The following is a 23,423-nucleotide window of genomic DNA, read 5'->3' as shown; positions in this document are numbered from 1 at the left end:
GTTGTGATGCTAAGGATAATGAAGTCACGGCTATCGGCACCTGGTCAAAAGGGAAACAGGAACAGAACTTATGAGTCAACTTAAAAAATTATCAAGTCCAGGCAATATAATCTGAAAAGTGCCATAATAATTCTTCTTCTCATATTTGATGTCACTCATATAATTTTAAAACTTGAGCTTCTTAGGTCTAAGTACTTAATTACCCACCCTTTTCAAATTAAATGCGTATGTATACATGCATATACATGTTCCCCAGTCAGTAAGAATACCTTTAAAAAATTCTGGAATCTCCATTAAATTATATTCTTTCGGTGTGCCAATTGAATTGAATTGGCCTGTGGATCCCTCTGCTGAGAAACCTATCATATGTTTACTTGGGTGTTGTCACTGGTTAACTCTACTTTGGGGATCGAGACCAGGGCTAAGACCTATGGTCGTGATGCAAATATAAAAACTCTTTGGGGAGCTTGATCCCAACAGAAGTGGGGACAAGAAAAAAATAGGTCTAGGGACTCAGAATATTGAACCCAGATCTAGAAATCGTAAATCCAGCTCCCTTCAAGAAAGACCGTTCACGTGACAAGGGCACAGCCAAGGACTATGGTTAGGACGCATCTCCGTTTCTCCTCGTCAGCTTGATCCAGATGCCACTGGTTGGACGAAGAATCAGCTCTCCCGCCAGACCAAGTTCTTCTCTTTTCTGGTTGGATTCTACCCAAAAATGTCTCAGGATGCAGGAGAGGACGACCTTTTCTTCCATTGTGGCATATTTTTGACCTTCAAGTTAATGAAAATGGCATTACTTTAAATATACATAGATCTCAAAGGTGAGGAATCACCGGTCCTATTAGAGGAAGCAAGCAATCTTATATTTTCACAATAAGGAGAAGCAGAGTTACTTGAGGTCTTGGTTAAAAATGAAGATTCTTAAGCCCCCTTCCCCGCCCCTACCCAGTGCAGCCCAATAGCTGGGGTGGGGCACGTATCTGTATTTTGGCAGTAATCCCAGATGAATTCTAGGGTCATTGAAGCATGAGATCACTACAGTACTGTAGATGGCTTATTGGGCCTTTAATTTAATTTACTACAGAGTCACCAGATAGGCTTCAGATTCGTCCATTTAAATCTGACCTCATTTTGCTAACACCTGCATTTACATCCTCATAAAATGCTAGAGATCCTAAAGCCAAAGTGTGTATAATGCACGGTGATGTGCATCCATTTTGTTTAAGTACTTCAGCTGGCCATATGGTAAACATTCTTTGCTTCTGTTTTGCCAAATGCGATTCTTAAAAGCAACAAACGTAGATGTTAGGTTAAATAAAACTGCTACGAATACATTTTCTACCATATAAAATACATCCAACATGGACCCCAAATCTACAGTATTTTAAAACTCTACCATGAAACTGATTGCGCTGTATGTTATGAACTGAATTCTGTCCCGGTAAATTTGCATGTTGAAGCCCTACCCCACCCTGTACCTCAGAATGTGACTGTGTTTGCAGACAGAATATTTACAGAGCCTAATTAACTTAAAATGAGCTCATACGGATGGACCCTAATCCAATCTAATGTTTTCATACAAAGAAGAGATCAGGATACGACACACACAGGAAAGACCGGGAAGATACAGGAAGATACGGGAGAAGACGACCATCTATAAGCCAAGGTTTAGAATGATCTCTGAAGAAACCAACCTTGTTCATATCTCAATTTCAGACTTGCAGCCTCCAGAATATGAGAAAATGAGTATCTGTTGTTGAAGCCACCCAGTTGGGAGTACTTTGTTATGGTGGCCCTAGCAAACTATTCTACTTTACGACAATCTTTTTTCGAGACAATAATGTAGAGTGAAGTGGAAGAAAAAAGAAACCAATTTTTAAGAGACCGTAGCCTAGGAGACATGACATCTCAAAGAAATTATTGTGAGGGGGCGCCTGGGTGGCTCAGTCGGTTGAGCGTCCGACTTCAGCTCGGGTCACGATCTCGCAGTTTGTGGGTTCGAGCCCCATGTTGGACTCTGTGCTGACAGCTCAGAGCCTGGAGCCTGCTTCGGATTCTGTGTCTCCCTCTCTGCCCCTCCCCCACTTGTGTGTGTGTTCTCTCTCTCAAAAATAAATAAACGTTAAAAAATTTAAAAAAGAAAAAGAAAGTATTCTGAGAAACCCACTACCACATGGGCTGGAAAGATCAAACCAATTCTGATGGATACAAACCTATACAGTTTCTGGGTCCAGCAGAGAAAGGCACATATGCGAATGGGTGGCGTCCTTGCGAATTCTCGGGAAAGAACCGTTCCGGCTGGAATTCCTCAGGATTTGGGAAGTATCTTGGATCTCTATGCAGTGCATAGGGAACGATGATTGCTTGAGAGCCTTTCACAATTTTGTACCCCGCTGTCAAGAAATAGGCAATATGCCATAAGAATGGAGCAAGACAGATGTTAAAAAAAATCCATCTTCCCTATTATTCTAATCATAGAGTTCTTACCAACTTCACAATCTTCAGTAAGATTGCGGGCAAATAAGGGGACAGAAGGAAAAAGGCGGAGGCTCTCCTTAATGACACATTCCAGGTATCTAAGTTTCTTCAGGTCTTCTACGGTAGCAGGACGATCAGACTTCCCTGATCAAAGTAAATACACGAGATGACCATGAAAGAACCATATGGGCTTGGGGAATGGGACATCAACAAGGAATTAATCCAAGCGCCGGATGTTAAATACCTACAGCCAAAGTAGGATTTCTAATATTATACATAATCAAAATAAAATTAGACAACGTGTTAAGTGAAAGAAACAAGACACAAAAGGCCACGTACCGAATGATAGAACTTATAGGAAGGGCTCAGAACAGGTATATCCACAGAGACAGAGAGGCTGACAGAGACAGGGGCTGGAGGAAGAGGGAATGGGATGTGGCTGATTAACGGTGCAGGGTTTCCTTTTGGGGTGCTGAACATGCTTTGGAATTAGAGTAAAAGTGGTGCAACACTGTGAATGTACGAACTCATCTACTTTAAAATGGTTAATTTTGGGGCGCCTGGGTGGCGCAGTCGGTTAAGCGTCCGACTTCAGCCAGGTCACGATCTCACGGTCCGTGAGTTCGAGCCCCGCGTCGGGCTCTGGGCTGATGGCTCAGAGCCTGGAGCCTGTTTCCGATTCTGTGTCTCCCTCTCTCTCTGCCCCTCCCCCGTTCATGCTCTGTCTCTCTCTGTCCCAAAAATAAATAAACGTTGAAAAAAAATTAAAAAAAAAAATGGTTAATTTTGAGTTCTCAGAGCTTCCAGATGTGCATCTTCTCTTGAGCCAGATTCTTGGACTTTCCCCACAGCATGGCCCCTAATCGCCTTTTGCTCCTGTGTCCAACAAAGAAACTAAGATGGTCTTGCCTTCCGGCCAGAAGAGACATCAACCTCCCTGGACTTACCAAAGGAAGAATGAGAATAGCAAGGAGCAGCTGGAATGAAATCAGTACAGACGGACTTAAGGAACAAGCCAGTGGAGAGATTTTGAAAGTAGAACAGAAATATAACAAACGCCACCGAGCATGTTTTCAAAGCAAGCTGGAAATGATTGCCAAGATCCCAAATTCTGCGGTAACAACAGTTGGGGTAACAGCCATCCACAGATCTGTATTCCTTGGAGAGGAAGACAAAGAGGCATTGCATTATCTGACCAGAGTTGAAGTGACAGATTTGGAAGATATTAAATCAGGTTATGGAACAGATGTTCACTTTGATAAAAACCCTTCCTTCAAAAACAAAGCTCTCTCCAAAGAATTTCATCTAGATGAGAGCGTGATCCATCTTCAAAATCTACTGAAATCAAATGGGAATTGGAAAGGATTGGATAAAACATTCAAGTCAAATGCAAAATAAAGCCATAGGAAGAGGGAGCATGAGGAACCAGGGAGCTTCATTCTCTGGCTTACTGGCCATCTTGATGCAGGTACAGATGAGTAAGGAAGGGACGTCTAAGATGATGTTTGGTAAAACCCATCGCAATACTACTTGGTTCCTGCCATGGATGATGGAGAAGGGGGTGGTGGTGGTGGTGGTGGTGGTGGTGGTGGTGGTGGTGGTGGAGGACGAGGAGAACACACTAATGAAGAATAGAATGAAGATGATGGATTCCAATCTCCTGTCTTAATTTTCTCCAGCCCCCTTGTACTCAGCCATGCTGTTCTTGAAGTCTCTTTCTCCTCCTTTACACAATGATTCTCAACTTATTGGGATGGGGGGCGGGGGGCAATACCTTGAGCATAATACAGTAGGAAGAGAAACTCTACCATTTTCTGTTCTTAATTCATTCTTATCTTTTTCTGTCTCAACCAAAACTTCATATAAACAACACATGGGGAAAAAAGAAAAACCTTCAGCTGTCTTAGCTCTGCTGGAAGCTGGTGGGTGCCCGGGCCCCACGTGAGAGTGCCTAGAATTCTAGCTCTTTTCCTCCTTTTCCTCAGTACTGGGCTCAGAGATTACTTTGTGTCTCTACGTGATTATGGACACAGTTAGCATTTACCAAAATGTATCTGGTTACTTTCTCTTGGTTTTAATTTTTAAAAAAATGCATTTCTAGATCAGGGAAGGGTGGGTTTCAGATGTTTGGGTCGGTGAAGTGGGCATCTTGACAACGTGGCTTCTCCTTCAGCCATGTTTAATTGTGATGTTTAATGGAAATCTTTACAGTTTAACATGACACTTTGGAAATAAAATTCTCTCCTAGTGCCTTGAGCCCTACCGCTCCATGGGAGACTCGGCGAGCCTGTAAGACCGTATTTGGGATTGACATTCTCTATTGTAATTTTGTTCCTGTTTATTTTTAAATTTTCTTTTTGTTTCACTGGAGGGAAAAGATGACGCTTGACTTTAAACATGAACAGGGCACAAGTGGCTTTGTTACAATAAAACTAAATACACACCGATAAATGGTTAATTTTATGTGTAACAAGAGGAATTTATACCTGCAACTCAATACCCAAAGATGAGTTGCTCATGAAATTTTAGAACTAATACTGGGGATAGAAGAAAAAGTGAGGGACAATCAGTAGAAAACATGAGAAGTGGCCAAATAAGCCATCTACTAATAATGATGCTTTAATCACGTGAGATCAACAGCAACGAGCTGGACATCGTAGAGGTTACGAAATGTGAACATGTTCCAAAAACACTTGTGAGCTTCTGAAAAACCAAGTTTACTCACCACAGGCAATATGAGAGAATTGAAATCAATACAGAAAAAAATAAATAAAATGACGATAGAAACAGAGCCAAAAAGTTAAGATTGCCTCCAGTCTACAAAATAAAGTCTTCCTTCTTGAGATGTCTAGGCCTCACACAATCCGAACTCAAAACTACTTGTCCAACCTCATCTCTCAATACATTGTACCACATGTGTTAAATTCTAGCTGCCCCTCACGATTCACTACTGTCCTCCAAACTTTTCCATTTCTGTGCCATTGTCCATCTGGACATTCTCCTCTTTCTAGAATGTCTTCCCTCTCCTGTTTTTTCCTTCCCCACTTCTCTTCTCTATGAAGAGACACCATTTTGTTGGCCGGCTGACCCAATCTTTCATTTTCTCCTTCCAGCTATGGGAGCCACATGATGTGTGAATCAGCAAAGGATAAAGTTGATGGCACAATGCATAGCCTCTGTGTGGTAGGCTGGTAATGGCTCCTATATATGTCAGGTGCTAATCCCTGGAACCGGTGAATATTACCTTATTTGGGGAAAAGGTACCTTTACAGATTTGATTCAGTTAATGATATAAAAACGGGGAGATTATTCTGGATTATTCATCTGGGCTCCGAATGCCATCACAAATGTCTTTATAGGAGAGGATGAGAGAGATTACACAGACACACAGACACAGACACACACACACACACACACACACACACACACACACACACACACAGAGTGAAGAGAAGGGGGTGTGAAAATAGAAGCTGAGATCTGAGTGATGTGGCCACCAGAAGTGGGAAGGAACAGATTCTCTCCTAGAGCTTCCAGGAGGAGTACAACCCCACCGACACATTGACTTCGGCTCAGCAATACTGATCTTGGATTTCTGGTGTTCAGAACTGTGAAAAAAATAAATTTCTGTTGTTTTAAGCCACCCAGCTTGTAGAGTGTATTACAGAAGGCACAGGAAACTAATACATCCTTCATCCCCTCCTCCCCTTCCTTTTCGTCTTGAAGATACACACGAGACCTCCAACAACAACCAAGGGCACAAAAGCCAAGATGGTGAAGAACAGAGAGAAAAAAAAGAGCAAGACTGAGACTCTGTGACATCCCTGTTGACCTCAGCCTAGGACTCCTCACCTGTTGATTGCTGGTTGTGTAATAGAAATAATGGCCTCGGAACTGGAGAGTGTGATGCTAAGTGAAATAAGTCCTACAGAGAAAGACAGATACCGTATGTTTTCACTCTTATGTGGATCCTGAGAAACTTAGCAGAAGTCCATGGGGGAGGGGAAGAAAAAAAAAAGGTTAGAGAGGGAGGGAGCCAAAGCATAAGAGACTCTTATAAACTGAGAACAAACTGAGGGTTGATGGGGGGGTGGGAGAGGGGGGAGGGGGATGGGTATTGAGGAGGGCTCCTTTTGGGATGAGCACTGGGTGTTGTATGGAAACCAGTTTGACAATAAATTTCATATTAAAAAAATAAAAAATAATAAATTAAAAAAAAGAAAGGATGGCCTCTCCGCTTCACCCAACTTTCCTCTCATTTGTGGCCATATGCAATCCTATGGGAAACACCTCTCCTGGATCCCCTCTCACTAACATCACCTGCTCCCCACTGCTCCCAAATATCACCTTCTTCTTATCACTCAAGTGCACAGCCAGGACTCCATACTTTATGGACAATAGCTGGTTCATCTAGTAAGCAGTGAGGTCCTTGGAGACAGTAGCATTTATCTATGCACCCCCAGTGTCTAGCCTAGGGCAGTCACACACCAGGTGGTTGGCCAATGCCTGTAAGTGAACAGGGGAGGCCTTGCAAAGGAGACAGTACTGGAAGGGATCCCATAAGGGAGGCTTCCTGCTTATTACACTGACTTTACAACAGGTCCTACAGCACATCCTGAATGAGCATGAATGGCGTCTGTTTCGGCGGACGTGGGACCCCCAGAGCCGCTAATGTTGGGGCCAAACATACCAAACACTTCCTCCAGTTCACTGTCCACGTGTTTCTGGACTTCTGGGTAAGAACCCAATAGATACAAGGACAAGTTTATTGCTGCTGCAGTCGTGTCATGGCCCTACAAAGGTGAGAAGAAACAACGGCTTAAAGAGCAGAGCTATATCGAGAAGATAGGACAGGATGACTCCATTTTGAATTGGATCTGACAGTTGCAATCTGACTCCAGAACATAACAAATTAATCCCATTCAGCATCTCACCTTGGTGACAAACAAACCTATAAAACAATCCCTTCCTGCGTAGACGGACACTTGACCATGACATGGAGCTGTCTACTTGGTAAGAAGTGGCTCAGCTGTGCTGATAAGGGGGCGGGCGTTCCAAGCAACGGGGTAGGCCAGACAGTTTTGAAGTGGGGGGCGGGGGGAGGAAGTCCGGCTTTTCTGAGCCAACTTGCCAGAACTGTACTTCTCCACTTCCCCTATTTGCAAGGTAGGCTTTACCCATTGAGTATGGATATGTACCCAGGGAGTACATATGCAGTTCTGAGTAATTCTCCAGGGCAAGAAGTTGATTAACAGCTTCATTTAATTTTGCCAAGTTCTAGGCAAAACACTAAGCACTAACTAGGTGCAGAAACTAACATGACTGTTCTTCCCCAGAGCTTCATGAAATACTTGGTACTATAATTCACATTTTAGAGATCAAATACCGAGACAGAGCTTCCCATTTTGTTTTATCTGCTACCCAGAGCGAAACTAAGCATGGAATTCACAGGAGCGTGCTGCTGGGAGGGGGTAGGGGTAAAAATCTTCATATGTAATGACTGGCTCCCAGGCAGTTAAAGGCATGGCCCCAAGAGCCTGCATCCACGTTATGGAGGATGTCACGTTAGGTCACGATGTGATAGTTTGTGGTATGCCTATTTGATGCAAAGGAGAAAAAAAATGTAGAATTTCAGGCTGTTAAAACTGGAAGAAAAAGATCATCAGGCTGGTTGTCTTCACGAAGGTGAGAGGGATGTTTGCATGCCCTACACACGTATGTATGTGTACGTGTAGGTGCATGCATGACAATGCATGTGTGTGCACTTGTATGCATGTACATGTGTGTGCGCATGTACGTGTGTGTGCGCATGTGTGTGCCTACGGGGTGGAGATGTGAGAAGGTCTCTCCACTTCAACATCAAATAATAATAGCCAAGATCTACGGTATGGTTCCTGGGCACAATTGTTGGTACACTTGAAAACATCATTCATCTAATCCGTGAGGCCCGTGCTCGAACAATGAGGACACCGAGGCCCAGAAAGGCTCGATGAGGTGCCCAAGGTTACACCTCTAGGACAGCTTATGGCGGGGGATCTGGCCCCAGAGCCTACGTGCGTATCACCTCTCCACTTTTTAGCTCCGTGGGTGTCCATTTTCCACATAAAATTTCTTTCCGGTAAAGCCCTCTGCTTAAAAAAAGAAGTTTAAAAATCACTGCCCTAGCCCATCTCTCTGTCGTACACATAGGAAAGCGATGACAGAGATCGGGGATGATTGGAAGCATCTCACAGGGCCAGTGAGCACAGAGCCGGGAAGAGAGCTCAAGCCTACAGACGCTTAACGCGACCCGCTTTCAGCTACAGGACACAGACCGACCTCCCTCGGGACAAAAGGACGGATGTGCTCTAGCACTGCATCTAGACGGCCCCGGGGGTGCAGCTAACACACCCGTGAGCATGTGCTGAGCCATCGGAAATGGTGGATGCCTTTTGCTCTCCTCCGTTTCCAATATATTACCACGCGGTGCTTAAAAAAACCATTTCTTTATCCGGCAATCCACATATGTTGAGAGACTCACCCCTCATGATATTTAATACAGTTAGAATTCTCTTTGTCAAAAACTGCATCTTTTATTATTACTATTATTACTGGAAGACCGGAGATCTTTTTTTTTTTTTTTTTAAATCTCAAACTGGTTAAATTGTCCATGGGGCGGCTCTTGTTCTCTTTCTAAGGTAGGGCAGCTCAGGGCAGTAGCTAAGGACTCAGGAAGCAAACGGGCTTCTTTCAAAGGACGTAGTGAAGAAACAGACTAGGGGGTTTCACAGACTAAAAAGAACACAGCAATCGCTGGCCGCTCTTCTTCTTGGAAAAGTCTGACAGATCTTAGATTTTCTTGAGGGGGAAAAAAAAAATGTGTCTATGCCGTACCCACCATGACTCAAAGGTTTTTCTGAACACGGAAGTTGACCTGATACTTAATCAGGTTCTTAAATTGTGTAAATTTTAATGCTAGCCTGATGACCCTTTCTTAGCTCTATGAAGCTACTTAAAAATTTCATTACACTTTAAAAAAATAATGTTATAGGGGCGCCTGGGTGGCGCAGTCGGTTAAGCGTCCGACTTCAGCCAGGTCATGACCTCGTGGTCCGGGAGTTCGAGCCCCACGTCGGGCTCTGGGCTGATGGCTCAGAGCCTGGAGCCTGTTTCTGATTCTGTGTCTCCCTCTCTCTCTGCCCCTCCCCCGTTCATGCTCTGTCTCTCTCTGTCCCAAAAATAAATAAACGTTGAAAAAAAATTTAAAAAAATAATAAATAATGTTATAGATTCTAAAAAAATAGCTGGAATTTATTTAATGATACCTGAAAATAACATGATGACATACAATACCTCAAACATGAAAGTGTCCACTTCTTCTCGAACCTCTTCGTGACTTAGCTTGTTCCCTTCATCATCAGTCACATTTAAAAGCAAGTCAAGAAAAGCCCTGCGTTTATTCTTGGAGGGGGAAGAGTCCTTGTCACCACTTCTCTGTTCTTCGTCTCTCTTCAGTTCCTTGGCCCGTTCAGAGATGACCTGTGATTTAAACCATCATATGCTTTGCTTTGGAATGTGTTATAATCTAACAATACACTCTCCTGTGCAAATATCCCAGCTTCTTTAACTTATTTTTTCTAAACCTTTCCTATCCTCAATCACAACTTAGGCTCTTGTAAAAATATAGTCAAGCTGCCTGTTACCATTTTATGGCATTCTTTGATAAGACTCGTAAACATGAATTTAATTGTCAGACAGCTTCAGAATTTTCAAGTGCCGTTTTCACAGACTTTCCAACGGGGTGTAACGGTCTACTAGATGGTACCCTAGAGATCTGACTGAGCCATCGAGAAAAAAAGTATAGGTGCTGGAGAAAACTCAATCGTTATATAGTAGACTAATTACACGTCGCTCTAATTACCTGTTGTATTGGAGTAAAGAAATGGCAGGTTGATGGTAAGTTCACCTGTTTGCTTGCTGTGGCTTCTGGCTAGACTGCTCCTTCCTCGGCATGGCTGGCTCCGCCTTCCTTTCAAGTCTCTGCTCATGGTAGCACTAACAGAAAGACCTTCCCTGATCACTGCTATGCCAGTCCCTAGCACTATCTTCCTAACCCTACTTCATGTCTTACTTCCCTTGCCATCTGGGATTATGTTATACTCGCTATTTAGTGCCTTTCTCTTCTGATTCCAATGTCTGACCACGTGGCAGTAAATTTGTCTTGGCTTATCGATATCTTTCCAACCTCTAGAACACTACACCTGGCATTTTAAGAACGTTCATTATCTGTTGAATGAATGGAAGCATTACAGCCCGCACACTCCGTTTGGCTCCACATTTCAACTTGTTGTCTCCTATCAGGCAACTGACCGAACCTGCTACTAAGTGGTTTGAATGAACGGATCCTAAGTTCTTGGAAGGCAAGCCTTCGTGATGGAACCCCCTAGTGCCTAGCATTCAGAACGTAGTTTTCAATATTTATCAAATGAATAATATTGTTCATCCAGTTTGGAATTCATTAATTACTGATATTGATATTAATGCATGACGTCTGAGGACAAATTCAATTACACCCATAAAATATAAACTGTTGGCCATTCTCCTACAGCCTGGTTGATTGCCCTATCTGCATCTTTAACACAGACTGGCATCCTATATCCAAAACAACATCACGATCGCTTTGTAATCTTTGAATTGGAAATAGGAACATCCAGTTAACTTTAATCTTTTCTAAGTTAAAATGATACTAGAAAGGCCCTTTGCCTTTGAAAACTACTGTCTAATACGAACATCTTCCAGAAGACCCTCATAATACTTGTCTCTATGTTCTTTTAACATAGCACCTTGTTTGTTAATAAATATTCATAGCTCATACCTCATTTTGCCATTTTAATAAACTCCCTTACTAAACTAACCTACTTTAGAGTAGGGAACATACGTGTCTTACTCGTTACTATATCTCTAACACTTGGCAAAGTTTTAGCACTTAGCAACTGCTTAATTAATATTTACTAAAGCGCACCCGGGTAGCTCAGTCGGTTAAGCATCTGACTTCAGCTCAGGTCACGATCTCACACTCCGTGAGTTCGAGCCCCACGTCAGGCTCTGTGCTGACAGCTCGGAACCTGGAGCCTGCTTCAGATTCTGTGTCTCCCTCTCTCTCTCTGCCCCTCCCCTGTTCCTGTTCTGTCTCTCTCTGTCTCAAAAATAAATAAAAACGTTAAAAAAATTACTAAATACATTGAAATGTGATCAGGTTGCCTACTTTTTTCCATTATTCAATTCAAATTTTATGAGACTCAGGCTTCATGGTCCTACACTGAGGATATTAACAAAAGCACAAAAATCTCGGACTTAAAAAAGTCCTATGGGGCGCCTGGGTGGCTCATTCGGTTAAGGATCTGACTTCGCCTCAGGTCATGGTCTCACGGCTCATGGGTTCGAGCCCCGCATCAGGCTCTGTGCTGAGTGCTCAGAGCCTGGAGCCTGCTTCAGATTCTGTGACTCCCTCTCTCTCTGCCCCTCCCTCTCCCGTGCTCTGTTTGTATCTCTCTCAAAAATAAATAAACATTAAAACAAAATTTTTTTAAGTCCTAGAAATGGATAGTAGCAATGGTTGCATAGCAACTTGAATGTACTTAAAGCCCCCCAAATTGGACATTGAAAACGGCCCTAAGGGCAAATTTTTATATTATACCACACTAAAAAAAATGAATTGAGGACTTACCTTATTGGTAAAATTATGTAGGATCTTTAGGTTCCTTTTGTGTTCCCATCCTACTTTACACATAAGAAACAAAAAGTCAAGCCAGAGCCACGGCATCCTCATTCTTCGAGATATCAAATCACTCATCCTGTAAATGGGATAAAAATACGGTAGCCGATACACCGGAAATGTCTCTTTCCCCAGCACCTATTCAATGCCTGCTCTTAACGAGGGAAATATACGGGAATGAGGAGGACTTATCCGAAAGGCTACTAAGAGCCCTGTGCTTCATGCTCAACAATGAATGCACGGGCTTTTACACGTCCAGTGAAGCTTAACATTTTAATGGTTTCATTAGCAGAAGGAAGAATTTGTTATAACACATCCGGACTAGATGGGCACCTGAGGCCTGCTTCTCCTTCTCCAGAAAGAGTTCCTGACCTCCCAAGGCTGCTGTGGCTCTGGGATCACCCACTGGGATGAAATCTGCCAGTTTTTAATAGCCACTCATTAGCTTAATCACGCCTCCGGAGTGACAGAAAAGCAACTGATCATCCCCTTCTGCAGAGAAGTGCTCGCTGAATACCCATGTGTCACACAGCTGTCCCGAGTGCCTCCCTTGTCATGTCCGGCAAGATAGCAGCCAGACCTCTAGCGTGATCTCCTCCTTCGAGACAGGCTTAGACACCAATTCTTTAGAGAGGCTCTTGCCGACCACTCACCCGTAGGGCATAGCCCTCTTTCCCTCTCTAATGTCAACTTGGTCGTTTCTTTCTAAGCAATTATTAGAATTTATGTTTACATTCATCTGTTTCACTGTGTGTGTCCCTGCTTTCTTCCTATTTGTGTGAGGCGACACAAGTAGTCAGGACTAGTGCAGTGGATGGCAGGTTATAGACGCTCAGTACGCATTTATTAAAATAAGGTGAAATCAGCAGTGAACTTCAAGATAGGATGTGTCAGATCAAATCCTGGCCCTGACTCTTAATAGCTGAATAACTGCCAGCCAGTTTCAAGGTAAAAATTGATGATTTCCACGAAGAAATAATACATACTCAGCAGAAAATATGGGAAAGGAGAATGAACAGCCACAAAAACAAAACACGGTAAGAAAAAGAGACGCACGCACGCAAACAGTAATAACCGCAACTGATATTTTGGTATAGTGCCTTCCAGTGTTTTCTTCCTATAAATCGTGTTTTTCAAATGTTTACTCATTTATTTTGAGAGAGGGAGAGAGAGAGAGGGAGAGAGAGAGAATCCCGAGCAGGCTCTGCTCTGTCAGTGCAGAGCCTGATGCAGGGCTCGAACTCACAAACCGTGAGATCATGACCGGAGCGGAAATCAAGAGTCAGACGCTTAACTGACTGAGCCACCCAGGTATCCCTCCTTCTATAAATAATTCTTTATACCTGGTGGTTATCATACCAAAAATCTGGTTTTGCCTTTAGCACTTAGTGTCATAATGTAATCCCTCAACATATTATAAAATAATCGTCGTAACTTACGGCATCATCTGGGTGTGTTATCATTTACAAAACCGTTCCTCTACTGCTCAAATACATGCTTAAACGACTGGGTTAATTTCAGCATAAAGTTTCCTTTTGAAACAATGAAAAAGACACTCACAAATTATCAGCAATCCTTTTCAAAGCCCTAATCAAGAACCATTTTAAAGACAATCCAAAGGACTTCGTTTACCTATAAATTGCACGGACGTACTCGGAATCATCATTACTTTGAGCACCAATGTTCTTCCCCATGGCTGTTTCTGTACAATAGAAGCAAGAAGCAACCATTCAATTCCATCACCTATCCTGCGTTCGTTTTCCAGTGACCACCCCTTAAAAAGAAGACGTAGGTCCTGCTCGGTTCTTATAGGTTTTGAAATTGTTCTCTCCCCCTTTTCTCTTGTACCTTCTATTCCCTGTTCCTGCTTGCTGCTTCTTCCTTCCCTCTGACCTTCCTGGCATGTGGGCTCTGTGACAATCCTGCCCAAAGCCTTAGCAGGGGCTGCTGCTACTCAGGCGGCTTAGCAACAGGACCATCCTGAACAATCCAGGAGCCTTTCCAATCCCCTCCTTGGCCTTCCCAATGGAATGTTAGTGTCTGTGTGGGCCAGTCTACGCTACAGCGTACCTTTAGAAACAAATCATTGAGACTTACCACAAATTATATCTAAGGCACAAAGAGTGATGTAAAAAAAGCAGTTAAAGGCTTCTTGGTTAACATGTTTTTCAAGCTTATTAACCAATACGTTTGCTTGTTCATTCATGACATCTAAGAAATCTTCCAGAATTGTAAAATGGAAAGTGGGTGTTAACAATTTTCTCCTAGATCGCCACTTGTTTCCAGTACTAGAAATACAATACATGGTTACAAATAAAAGAGGAGAAACAGAGTGTAAATTTAGCCAGTTCAACAAAATTCTCCCGAAACAGCTTAATCTATAGGTTCTCACGTGCTTTGGTCAGCATGACAAAGACTCATATATAGTCACAGAATGTGGGTATTTCAGATCTTTTTCTAAATTGGGTCGTATTTAAAGGAGCCCTCATAAAACTTGACAAATGGAAGAATTTGTCTCAATTTCTGAGTTTCTAAGTTAGAATATTTTGTCTCCCCTCGATTACTACCTTAGTCCTCAGCTGATCCTGATGGTCTGTGATTCTCCTTTGATCTCTATTCTCTTCAGATTCTTCACAGACCCACAAGGGTCCCGCCTCTCTCTTGGTAGGCCCCCTCCCAGAGGATGGAGTCCTATTTTTGGACGCCAGCCCCAGGACTGAGGTTTTTGTGCTCCCTATACTTGGCTGGGGCTGACTTCCCTCTTCACTGGATTTTCAAGATTTGCCTGTTCCAAACACTTTCCTTTACTCCATTCACACACCAGGACCTGAGTCTTCTCAGGACACCGGTCATCACCATTACCGAGTACCATGGCTACAGGTTACCATACACGCTGGACTCCTGTCCGTCAGAGCCCAGTGTTCTCCAGTCCTTTCCTTCCAGCTTCTCCCCAGCTTCCTGGTAGCACAGTCTCGGGATGGGAAGATTACTTTGTGCCAATTCCTGACATCACAAGTTACCAATAGAAGTAACTGATTCTACGAGACGGCTTTACAAAGTGACGACGACGTACCTGGTAAGGAGTCCCAGGCCAAGCCATGGTTCTAGGAACTTGTACACACAGGATTTGTCAATTTGACTTGAACTACTTAAAATTACCTTGGAAAGAGGGGAAAATAAATTGAGAGATATATAGATATCAAAATAATTTCAATTGTAAGAGTACAGGACCACCTTTTAACAAAATTTAGCATCTTATCTTTTTTTTTCTTGATGTGTATTTATTTTTGAGAAAGAGAGAAAGCGTGCATACACACACACACACACACACACACACACACACACACACACACACAGAAAAGCAGGGGAGAGGCAGAAAGAGAGGGAGACAGAGGATCTGAAGTGGGCTCTGTGCTGACAGCAGAGAGCCTGATTCGGGACTCGAACTCATGAAGCATGAGATCATGAACCGAGCCGAAGCCAAATGCTTCACCGGGCCATCCAGGTGCCCAGAACACTACTTTTTAAAGTAACGTCTCAGAACTATTTCTCAGCGATTCATTTTTATTCCTGGGCCTCTAAAAAAGTCAAGTAGAGTGTTGAACATCCAAGTGTCATTCGGTCTTGGGGACCAAATGGAGCTGAGAGAAAGGAAAATGTCCAAGACGATACCCTGGCTCCTACCATGAACTAGGAACCAAGAGGAGTCATTGACTGTGGGTAGGGGGACGGGGGAGAGGAGCTAGGTGAATCCAAGGACGACCATGTCTAGGAAGATAAAAGTCACAAGTTCATTTGTGGGCATGTTGACTTGGAGACATTCAAGTCGCTATGGTCTGAAAGCAGGTAGGTGAGATGCTCAGGCTAAGACTTGAACTAGAAGTGCATATTTGAGTGTCCCCAGCATGTAGGCAACACTGAAGGCCCTGAGTATGATTAGACCCCCTGGAATCCAAGTGAGGTAGCAAGGATGAGCATTTAGGTCTGAGCACAAAGTGCTGCCTGGGCTCGTTGTTCCAGTCCTGCATTCTGGATAGATCTCCACCCACACATATCAAGCCTGCTCACACCAAGTCAGCCATGGCTGAAATCCTATGCCTGTCTCCTCATTATCTACTCGGAACCAGGCTGCTACAGTGCGGTACAAGACGAAGCACACATTTTCACGGCAATATCTAAGAAAGACATATCCCAGCGCCATCGCCTAGGAAATTCTGTTTTTCATTTTGTTCCATGCAAAGAAACCCTGCTCACCCCATTTTTACTCCCTGACCCAAATCCTTTGCTCATCAAACCACAAGATAGTCTCCCCAGAGTCATAATGATAAGTAAAACGTATTCTTTGGGAGTATATTCCCAATTTCAATAGCATGGATTAACGATATCTGCCCTATCAATATCAGATGAGCATTCTTTTTTAAGAAAATTAACTTGGAGTAATACATTTGTAATGGATAGGAGACTCAGAGCATCTTGAGAGAAACACTCATACTTTATTAGTCCTATATTTTTAGACTGAGAAAACAATGTCTGGCAGGTAACATGTGCTCACCTTGTGGAATAACCTACTTGTGGCTCTATGAAACTGTATCCTTGTGTAGACTTTTCAAAAAAGGAGAATGTATTAGACTTGATATCAGATGCGCACAGACATCTAGAGGCTACTACCCACCCCCCATATTTACACTATATCTGGAAAGCATTAAATGGCACCCACATAGCCAAAAATATTTAGTGAAATGCTCAATATACTAAATTCAATTAAATGTAAGAACATTTTTGGGGCGCCTGGGTGGCTCAGTAGGTTGAGCATCCGACTTCGGTTCAGGTCATGAGCACATGGTTCATGAGTTCAAGCCCCGCGTCGGGCTCTGTGCTGATGGCTCAGAGCCTGGAGCCTGCTTCGGATTCTGTGTCTCCTTCTTTCTCCGCTCCTCCCCCACTTGGGCTCCGTCTCTCAAAAATAAATAAATGTTCAAACAAAAATTTTTTTTCATGTAAGAACATTTTTGCTATCTTTATTTGGATGAGACTCTCACACCATCGAATATACAGTGGAAAAGTGATCCTATTTCCCACACACTCACCTCCACGTTTTCTGCATTATAAATGGCCAAGAGTGGTACTGGTCCAAGCCAGAGTTTCAGCACTGGAAAATGCCGATATTCTTCTGTGTAACAAATTAGCTGCTGAAAAAATTCTGGGAGGAGAGATTTAATTTTAAGTGAGTTTCTTATTGTGCCTTTTGGGTTGTTTACTTTGGGCAAGTCATTTAATATTTGCCAAGTCTCTCACATCTTCGAGGTCCACCACACTGTCCCTGTTGAAGGCTATAATGACTGAATTGTGAGGGTAATTTAATTATGAGTAAGATAATGTACAAGAAACATGTACTTCCAAAGGACCCAATCCTGACTCTCAGGGAGCTGCTAGCTATGGGAGATGGTCACTTCTGTAATACCAGACAAAATAAAATGGTTGCTAAGATAGAAGTTTAGGTCTGAGGAGTTACTGGTCCTCATGGACAGGACTGAAAAAAAAAAAAATCATGAAGGAGATGGTATTCGAGCATTAAAACATGAGTTGTATTTTTATAGGCAGAAAAGGGGAAGTAGGAGTCGAGAGAGAATGTCAACCAAACAGCAGAAACAGCAGAGCAGAAGCGTGAAACTCTGAAAATTCCCTGTAGGTGCAGCCACAACATTAGATGGGGTGATATCATCGGGAGGGGAGATTGGAGCACTGGAGGGTTTGATTTGCTTTTATACACTCATTGGCAGTTTCTGATGAGGATTGGCAAGACTGGAATCGTATTTTAGGACAGTAACACCAGGGTGTGTGAGATCTGTGAATCACCTGGGTATATGGGGGCCACAGGAAGCCGCTGGGGGTGGGGAAAAGGCTGGAGTTCGATGCAGCCAGGGTTAGGGGCATTGGCTGCGCTTTCTGGCTGGCGTTTGCATCAGGTTTGGGGAAATGGTGACCATCAATCCCAACTCCAGCATCAAAGTAGTGTGGAAAACTCGGGAGTCAACACTTTCCGTGTAGAAATCCATGAAGCCCCTGTCTGGGGAATGCAGCATGGCCTCAGGAGAGATCAAGCCATTGCAAAATTCTCAGTGAAGAAATGCCATGTCGATGAGTGCCATCTGGGTAGAAACAAACGACAGCAGGTGACCGAAGAATTGAGACACAGGGTCCAGGCCTCAGATAAAAACCTGGCAAAGGTGAGGCATGTTTTCGGAACACAAGTCAAACAAGATGAGGTTAAGGGAGGATTTGAGTCCCAGCTGGCCAAGTGATTACATGTTAGGAAATGGACCAGAAGCCTCCTTCCACTGCTGGGAAAATCCAGCTAGGGAGGGGTGAGGAGAGGCAGGCTAGCGGGTAGGCAGATGTGGATGCAGGACTTCTCCTGGGCAAAGGGAAAGCCTGATTGACAACAGCAAGGCTAATTTCAACCTCACTGTGAGGCTACTAATGCGGTACTTAAGGTACTTTGACAGAGTTGTTTCGACATGGGAATTTGGGCACCAGGGACAAATTGATACGGCATAAAAAACAAACTATTCAACTTTTCAGCACTTTTTCAGTGTCAATAATGTGCACAGGCTCGGCCCATCCCTGCTCTTCATCCATCATTAAGCTTCACCCGATCCCAGGCTTCACCCAATCCCAGGTCAGGTTGTGCACAGTACAGGACAGGAGCTCACGGATGTCCACTCCATATAATACTAAATACATAGTAATGACTTTTTTAAGTGTTTGCAGGTTTCAGCACATCGAAACCTAGTAATAATTACCCTAAAAGAGCTAACATCCATTATGTCCTATTCCTTTACAGCAGCAAGTTATTCTTTTTTTTTTAATTTTTTTTAAGGTTTTTATTTATTTTTGAGACAGAGAGAGACAGAGCATGAACAGGGGAGGGTCAGAGAGAGAGGGAGACAGAATCTGGAACAGGCTCCAGGCTCTGAGCAGTCAGCACAGAGCCCGACGCGGGGCTCGAACTCACGGACTGTGAGATCGTGACCTGAGCCGAAGTCGGACGCTTAACCGACTGAGCCACCCAGGCGCCCCTACAGCAGCAAATTATTCTATGTCTGAGCTAGAGTTAGCGTTTTTGATGCACTGTCTTTTACGCCTCACCATAGTTAAATGAAAGGCATGATTACTGTCACAATTGACGAAACTTGCCCACTATCACAGAGAGTAAATGATGGAACCTGGCTTTGTACTTAAGGCGGTAAGACACTACAGTGCTCCATCTTGACCATTACGCCATATTGCTTTCAAATGTCGCCTGGTCTAAATGGTTGTCAAAATTGCTATGAGAAGAGCTGGGTCAAGTCAACGGTGTCAGAATGCCATGTCTCACGATAACTTCCTGCCTTGTGTGACCTGATAGAGGAGACAGGGAAATCTGAGCCTGTGGTTGGAAGGTAACAGGTCCGATATCAGAGAACAGTTAGGGCAGGCAGGTGTTGACATAATGGACTAAAAAAGCAAGAAATTGGTTTGAAACGCCAATGGAAAGTCAAGGGCAGAACTCCAGGTGAGATTATCGAGGCTGGAGTTTGAACAGTGGCCACAAAATCAGAAGCACAGCCTCCTGCCTAAGAGACAAGGTCAATGAGAACAAGCAACGTATGTTGGACTATTCTGACACCAGCCACTTTGTTTAGCCCAATGTTGGGCACCAGGGAGGGCCCCGTGTTTGACTGACAATTAAGGAACTTACTCTAACCGAGCTCTAGACAGCGATCTGGAAATAGCATGCATTGAATTTAACCTTAAAATAACTGTCATACAATTAACTTACAAGTTAAGGGTAAAAACTCTAACTTAGAAAATTTTAATATTGGCTTTACACATCTTGGTACTTCTGTGTCGGGTACATTTACATTTATAAAGGCCGTATCTTCTTATTGGATTGACCCCTTTATTATCATGAATACCCTGTTGGTCTTTGATTTCAGTCATCGTTTTAAACTCTATTTTGTCTGGTGTAAGCGTAGCTTCCCAGTTTTCTTTCGGTTTCCATTTGCATGAAACATCGTTTTCCAACCCTTCGCTTTCAGTCTGTGTGTGTCCTTATGTCTGAAGCGAGTCTCTTGTAAGCACCATAAAAATGGGTCTTGTTTTCCTATCCATGCAGCCACACTATGTGTTCTTATTGGAGGATTCAGTCCATTTACATTTCAAGAAATAATCGATACTGCCATTTTGTTCAATGTCTTCTGGCCGTTGCTGTAGTTCTCCTCTTGCTCTTTTCCCTTTAGAGAGTTTTAAACAACTCCTCAAATTAAAACAACTCGGTTGCAAAGCCGGAAACGGAGCAAAGCTTTGCCTGATGCCAAAACCCAGTACTTGTGGATGGATTAAAAAGTCCTTTCGTCAAAGCCAGTATGTTGTCACTCTTTTCACTTAGAAAGTAACTCCAGGGAGACTTGCTTTAAATATTCCAATCAGGGGGCGCCTGGGTGGCGCAGTCGGTTAAGCGTCCGACTTCAACCAGGTCACAATCTCGCGGTCCGTGAGTTCGAGCCCCGCGTCAGGCTCTGGGCTGATGGCTCAGAGCCTGGAGCCTGTTTCCGATTCTGTGTCTCCCTCTCTCTCTGCCCCTCCCCCGTTCATGCTCTGTCTCTCTCTGTCCCAAAAATAAATAAAACGTTGAAAAAATATATATATTCCAATCGACTCACAAGTTTATTTTGAAACAGGTCTCATTCACTAGAGATTTCAATGTTTAGAATAAATTCCCAAAAGAATATGATGAGATTTCTTAAGCATATTATTTCTTGCTGGGAAATGGGAGCCCTATATGTCGACACAGTGACTCTTTAATGCTATAAAGTCTCAGGGTAGAAGAAGAGGTTAGCTCTGCTGTTAGTATCAACCTAGATGATTTCTACAAACACGATTTTCAGACATCTAGATGCGGTGTCGGATAACTTGTAACATTAGTCACATTGATGTTTAATTGGTGAAAGGTTAACTTGGATTTCTTCTGCCAGGGAACATTTCCGATATTTTGATAAACACCCCCCAGGTCACTCCCGCCCCATGAGGCCTTATCTATTTCTGTGGGGATGCAATGACAGCATGAGGGTTAGGGGTGGGGGGAGGGGAGAGCTAGAAAAGAAATAATACATCAAGTTTTGGAGTTAATGTTCAACTTGTGAAACAATTAATCTGAGGCGAAACTGGATTGTGGTCCTAGGCTCATTTTAGAACCTGTCATTTGGGGCCAATCTTTTGAACCCTGGGTATCCCCATTTGCACACCCATGAAAATGGAGTGCTAAGATCTAATTCACTGTCTCTGATGGGAGACTGTGAAACCAGGTGCTTCTGAGAACTTTCTCACTCACAGTGATTTTTCCCCTCATCCATGAAACCTAACAAAAACAAGAAACAAAAACAAAAAACAAAAACAATGCACTGTTTCATAAAGAAGGCTTTTAAAACCTGGTGTGTTAAGTTTGCCAGACGGCCCTGCCCTTGTAGTTCACTGTTAGCACCTAACCTCCTCAAAAGAACTAAAATAAGAAGGTCAAGAAGGCTATAAAGTTGTGGTCAAATGTGATGCGGGGAGGGAGGGAAGCCTCAGATGAAATCTCTAGTCCCTAATTTTCCGAGGGCAGGGGGTGGGTGGAGGATGATGGGACTGTTTTCAGGTGCATTCCCCGCTCCAGGGAAGTTTCTGCTCTTAGGCTTTAACAGCCAAGAAAGAAGACAGGCAGTGTTTAGAGATAGGAACAGCTCTCAAGTGGGAAAAGAAGAGAAGAGGAAGAAGGACAGCTTACACATACTGCGTTCCAGCCTATACATAAAGAAAAACTTGATGTGAAACAGAGGCAGGAGCAATTTTATCAGGGGTCGTAAGGGCAAACCGGATAGAACTGGGAACCCACTCTCCAGCAGGGGACAGATTCTTGTTTCTCCAAAGCGGCCCTCAAGTCGTGGTGCTCTAGGCTGATGAGCAGGGGGGCTGGCGGGGAGCAGCTGTGGACCGGCTGAGCCCGGGGCGGGTAGGGGGGAGGTGGGGGGGCAGGGAAGCTCCTGCACCCTGGGCCTTCCTGCTGGCGGGTCCGCGCAGGCTAGGAAGCCCACCGGCCCCCGCGTCTCTTACCTTTCCCCTCTGGCTTCATCATCAGCGCGTGTCCCACCAAGGGGTAGCAGCCGGGCAACGTGGGGAGGCCCCTCATCTGCTGCCATTGCCGCGCGCACCTCGCCACCATCTGCAGGAGGCTCAGGAGAAGAGTGGCTCCCGCCACGGAGAAGGCGCCCAGCGCGCCCCAGATCAGCAGCTTCTGCCCCAGGCCCACCAGCCACAGCGCCAGCATCGCGCCGGCGGGCCGCTCCGCACTGGGACGGAGACTGGCAGGACGGCGGGGCGAGGTGCTGGGCCAACTCCCGGAGTTCAAGTGCGCCGGTCCTGGGAGGAGTTCCGGGACTCCGGGAGCCCCCGAGCCGCGGCCGCCGCGAGGATGCCAGCGCCCTCCCCCAAGGGGAAAGAGGTGGCGCCCGGGCCGCTCGCTTCTTCCTCCTCCGGCAGGAGACAGGCCCGGCCTCCCTACGGCGGGGACCCGGAGACCGGGGCTTCTCCCTGCGGCGGCCGCCCTGGGCCTCGGGACTAGACTGGAGCCTCCCAGGCTCCCCAAACAGCAGCAGCCGGGTTGTTACTGCGCTGGGCACAAACCTACGCCGTGCACTCCGGCCTCCGTGTTTGGTCCAGCGGAAACTGACAGAGGGGAACACAGCTCCCAGCTGCTATGGGGTGTTGCTGAATGTAAGTGAAGGCACTTGAGTGGGGAGGAGAAGAATGGGGGTGGAATTTGAGGCAGCTGCGTGTGGCCAGGGCGGGGCAGGGCTTTGGGCTTTAGGTCCCCGCTGCTGGTCACGCACGGGGGAACCGCAGCTACAGAGAACCGGCTATTTGAACATTGAAATAAAGAGGCATTTGGTTTGAAAGGCAGCCTTTGGGGCTTATTTTTTTCCTGGCTGCGTCCCTGACCTCATGCTTCCTCGCGCAACGGGCAGGGTTCTACCCTTTGGGGCCTGGCTGCTTGCCTGCCTGCCTGCCTGCGGGGCTGCACCCCGGCTTCTCCATCACGCCGAGCGGCCTTCCGCTTTGATCTTCGGGCAGCTTTAGGGGCAACATCCTTGGGAGCGGCGGCTTC

At 44.6% G+C, this 23,423-nt stretch overlaps 1 protein-coding gene and 1 pseudogene across 2 annotated transcripts; one reads left to right on the top strand and one right to left on the bottom strand.

Annotated features, from left to right (window-relative positions):
* Positions 1–604: 604 nt before the first annotated feature.
* Positions 605–23,055, bottom strand: LOC125163421 (cytochrome P450 4V2). Of its 2 annotated transcripts, XM_047855104.1 has the most exons (11): positions 22,373–23,055; positions 17,326–17,438; positions 15,312–15,397; positions 14,336–14,526; positions 13,871–13,940; positions 12,191–12,317; positions 9,817–10,002; positions 7,175–7,277; positions 2,494–2,628; positions 2,220–2,399; positions 605–777 (listed from the first exon to the last, which is right to left on the bottom strand). In XM_047855104.1, the coding sequence occupies exons 1-11, from the start codon at positions 22,584–22,586 to the stop codon at positions 605–607; spliced, it is 1,578 nt and encodes a 525-aa protein (XP_047711060.1). In that variant the 5' UTR covers positions 22,587–23,055. The 2 variants fall into 2 exon arrangements, with proteins under 2 accessions (XP_047711060.1, XP_047711061.1); XM_047855105.1 differs by lacking the exons at positions 13,871–13,940; positions 14,336–14,526 and having other exon boundaries at positions 22,373–23,054.
* On the top strand, positions 2,651–5,614 carry LOC125163729 (protein SET-like; annotated as a pseudogene).
* Positions 23,056–23,423: the final 368 nt, after the last annotated feature.

Source organism: Prionailurus viverrinus, chromosome B1 (genome assembly GCF_022837055.1).
Source record: "Prionailurus viverrinus isolate Anna chromosome B1, UM_Priviv_1.0, whole genome shotgun sequence".
In the NCBI taxonomy this organism is placed as follows: domain Eukaryota; kingdom Metazoa; phylum Chordata; class Mammalia; order Carnivora; family Felidae; genus Prionailurus; species Prionailurus viverrinus.
Note: the sequence above shows the minus strand (reverse complement) of the source record. Positions and strands in the feature narration are given on the sequence as shown.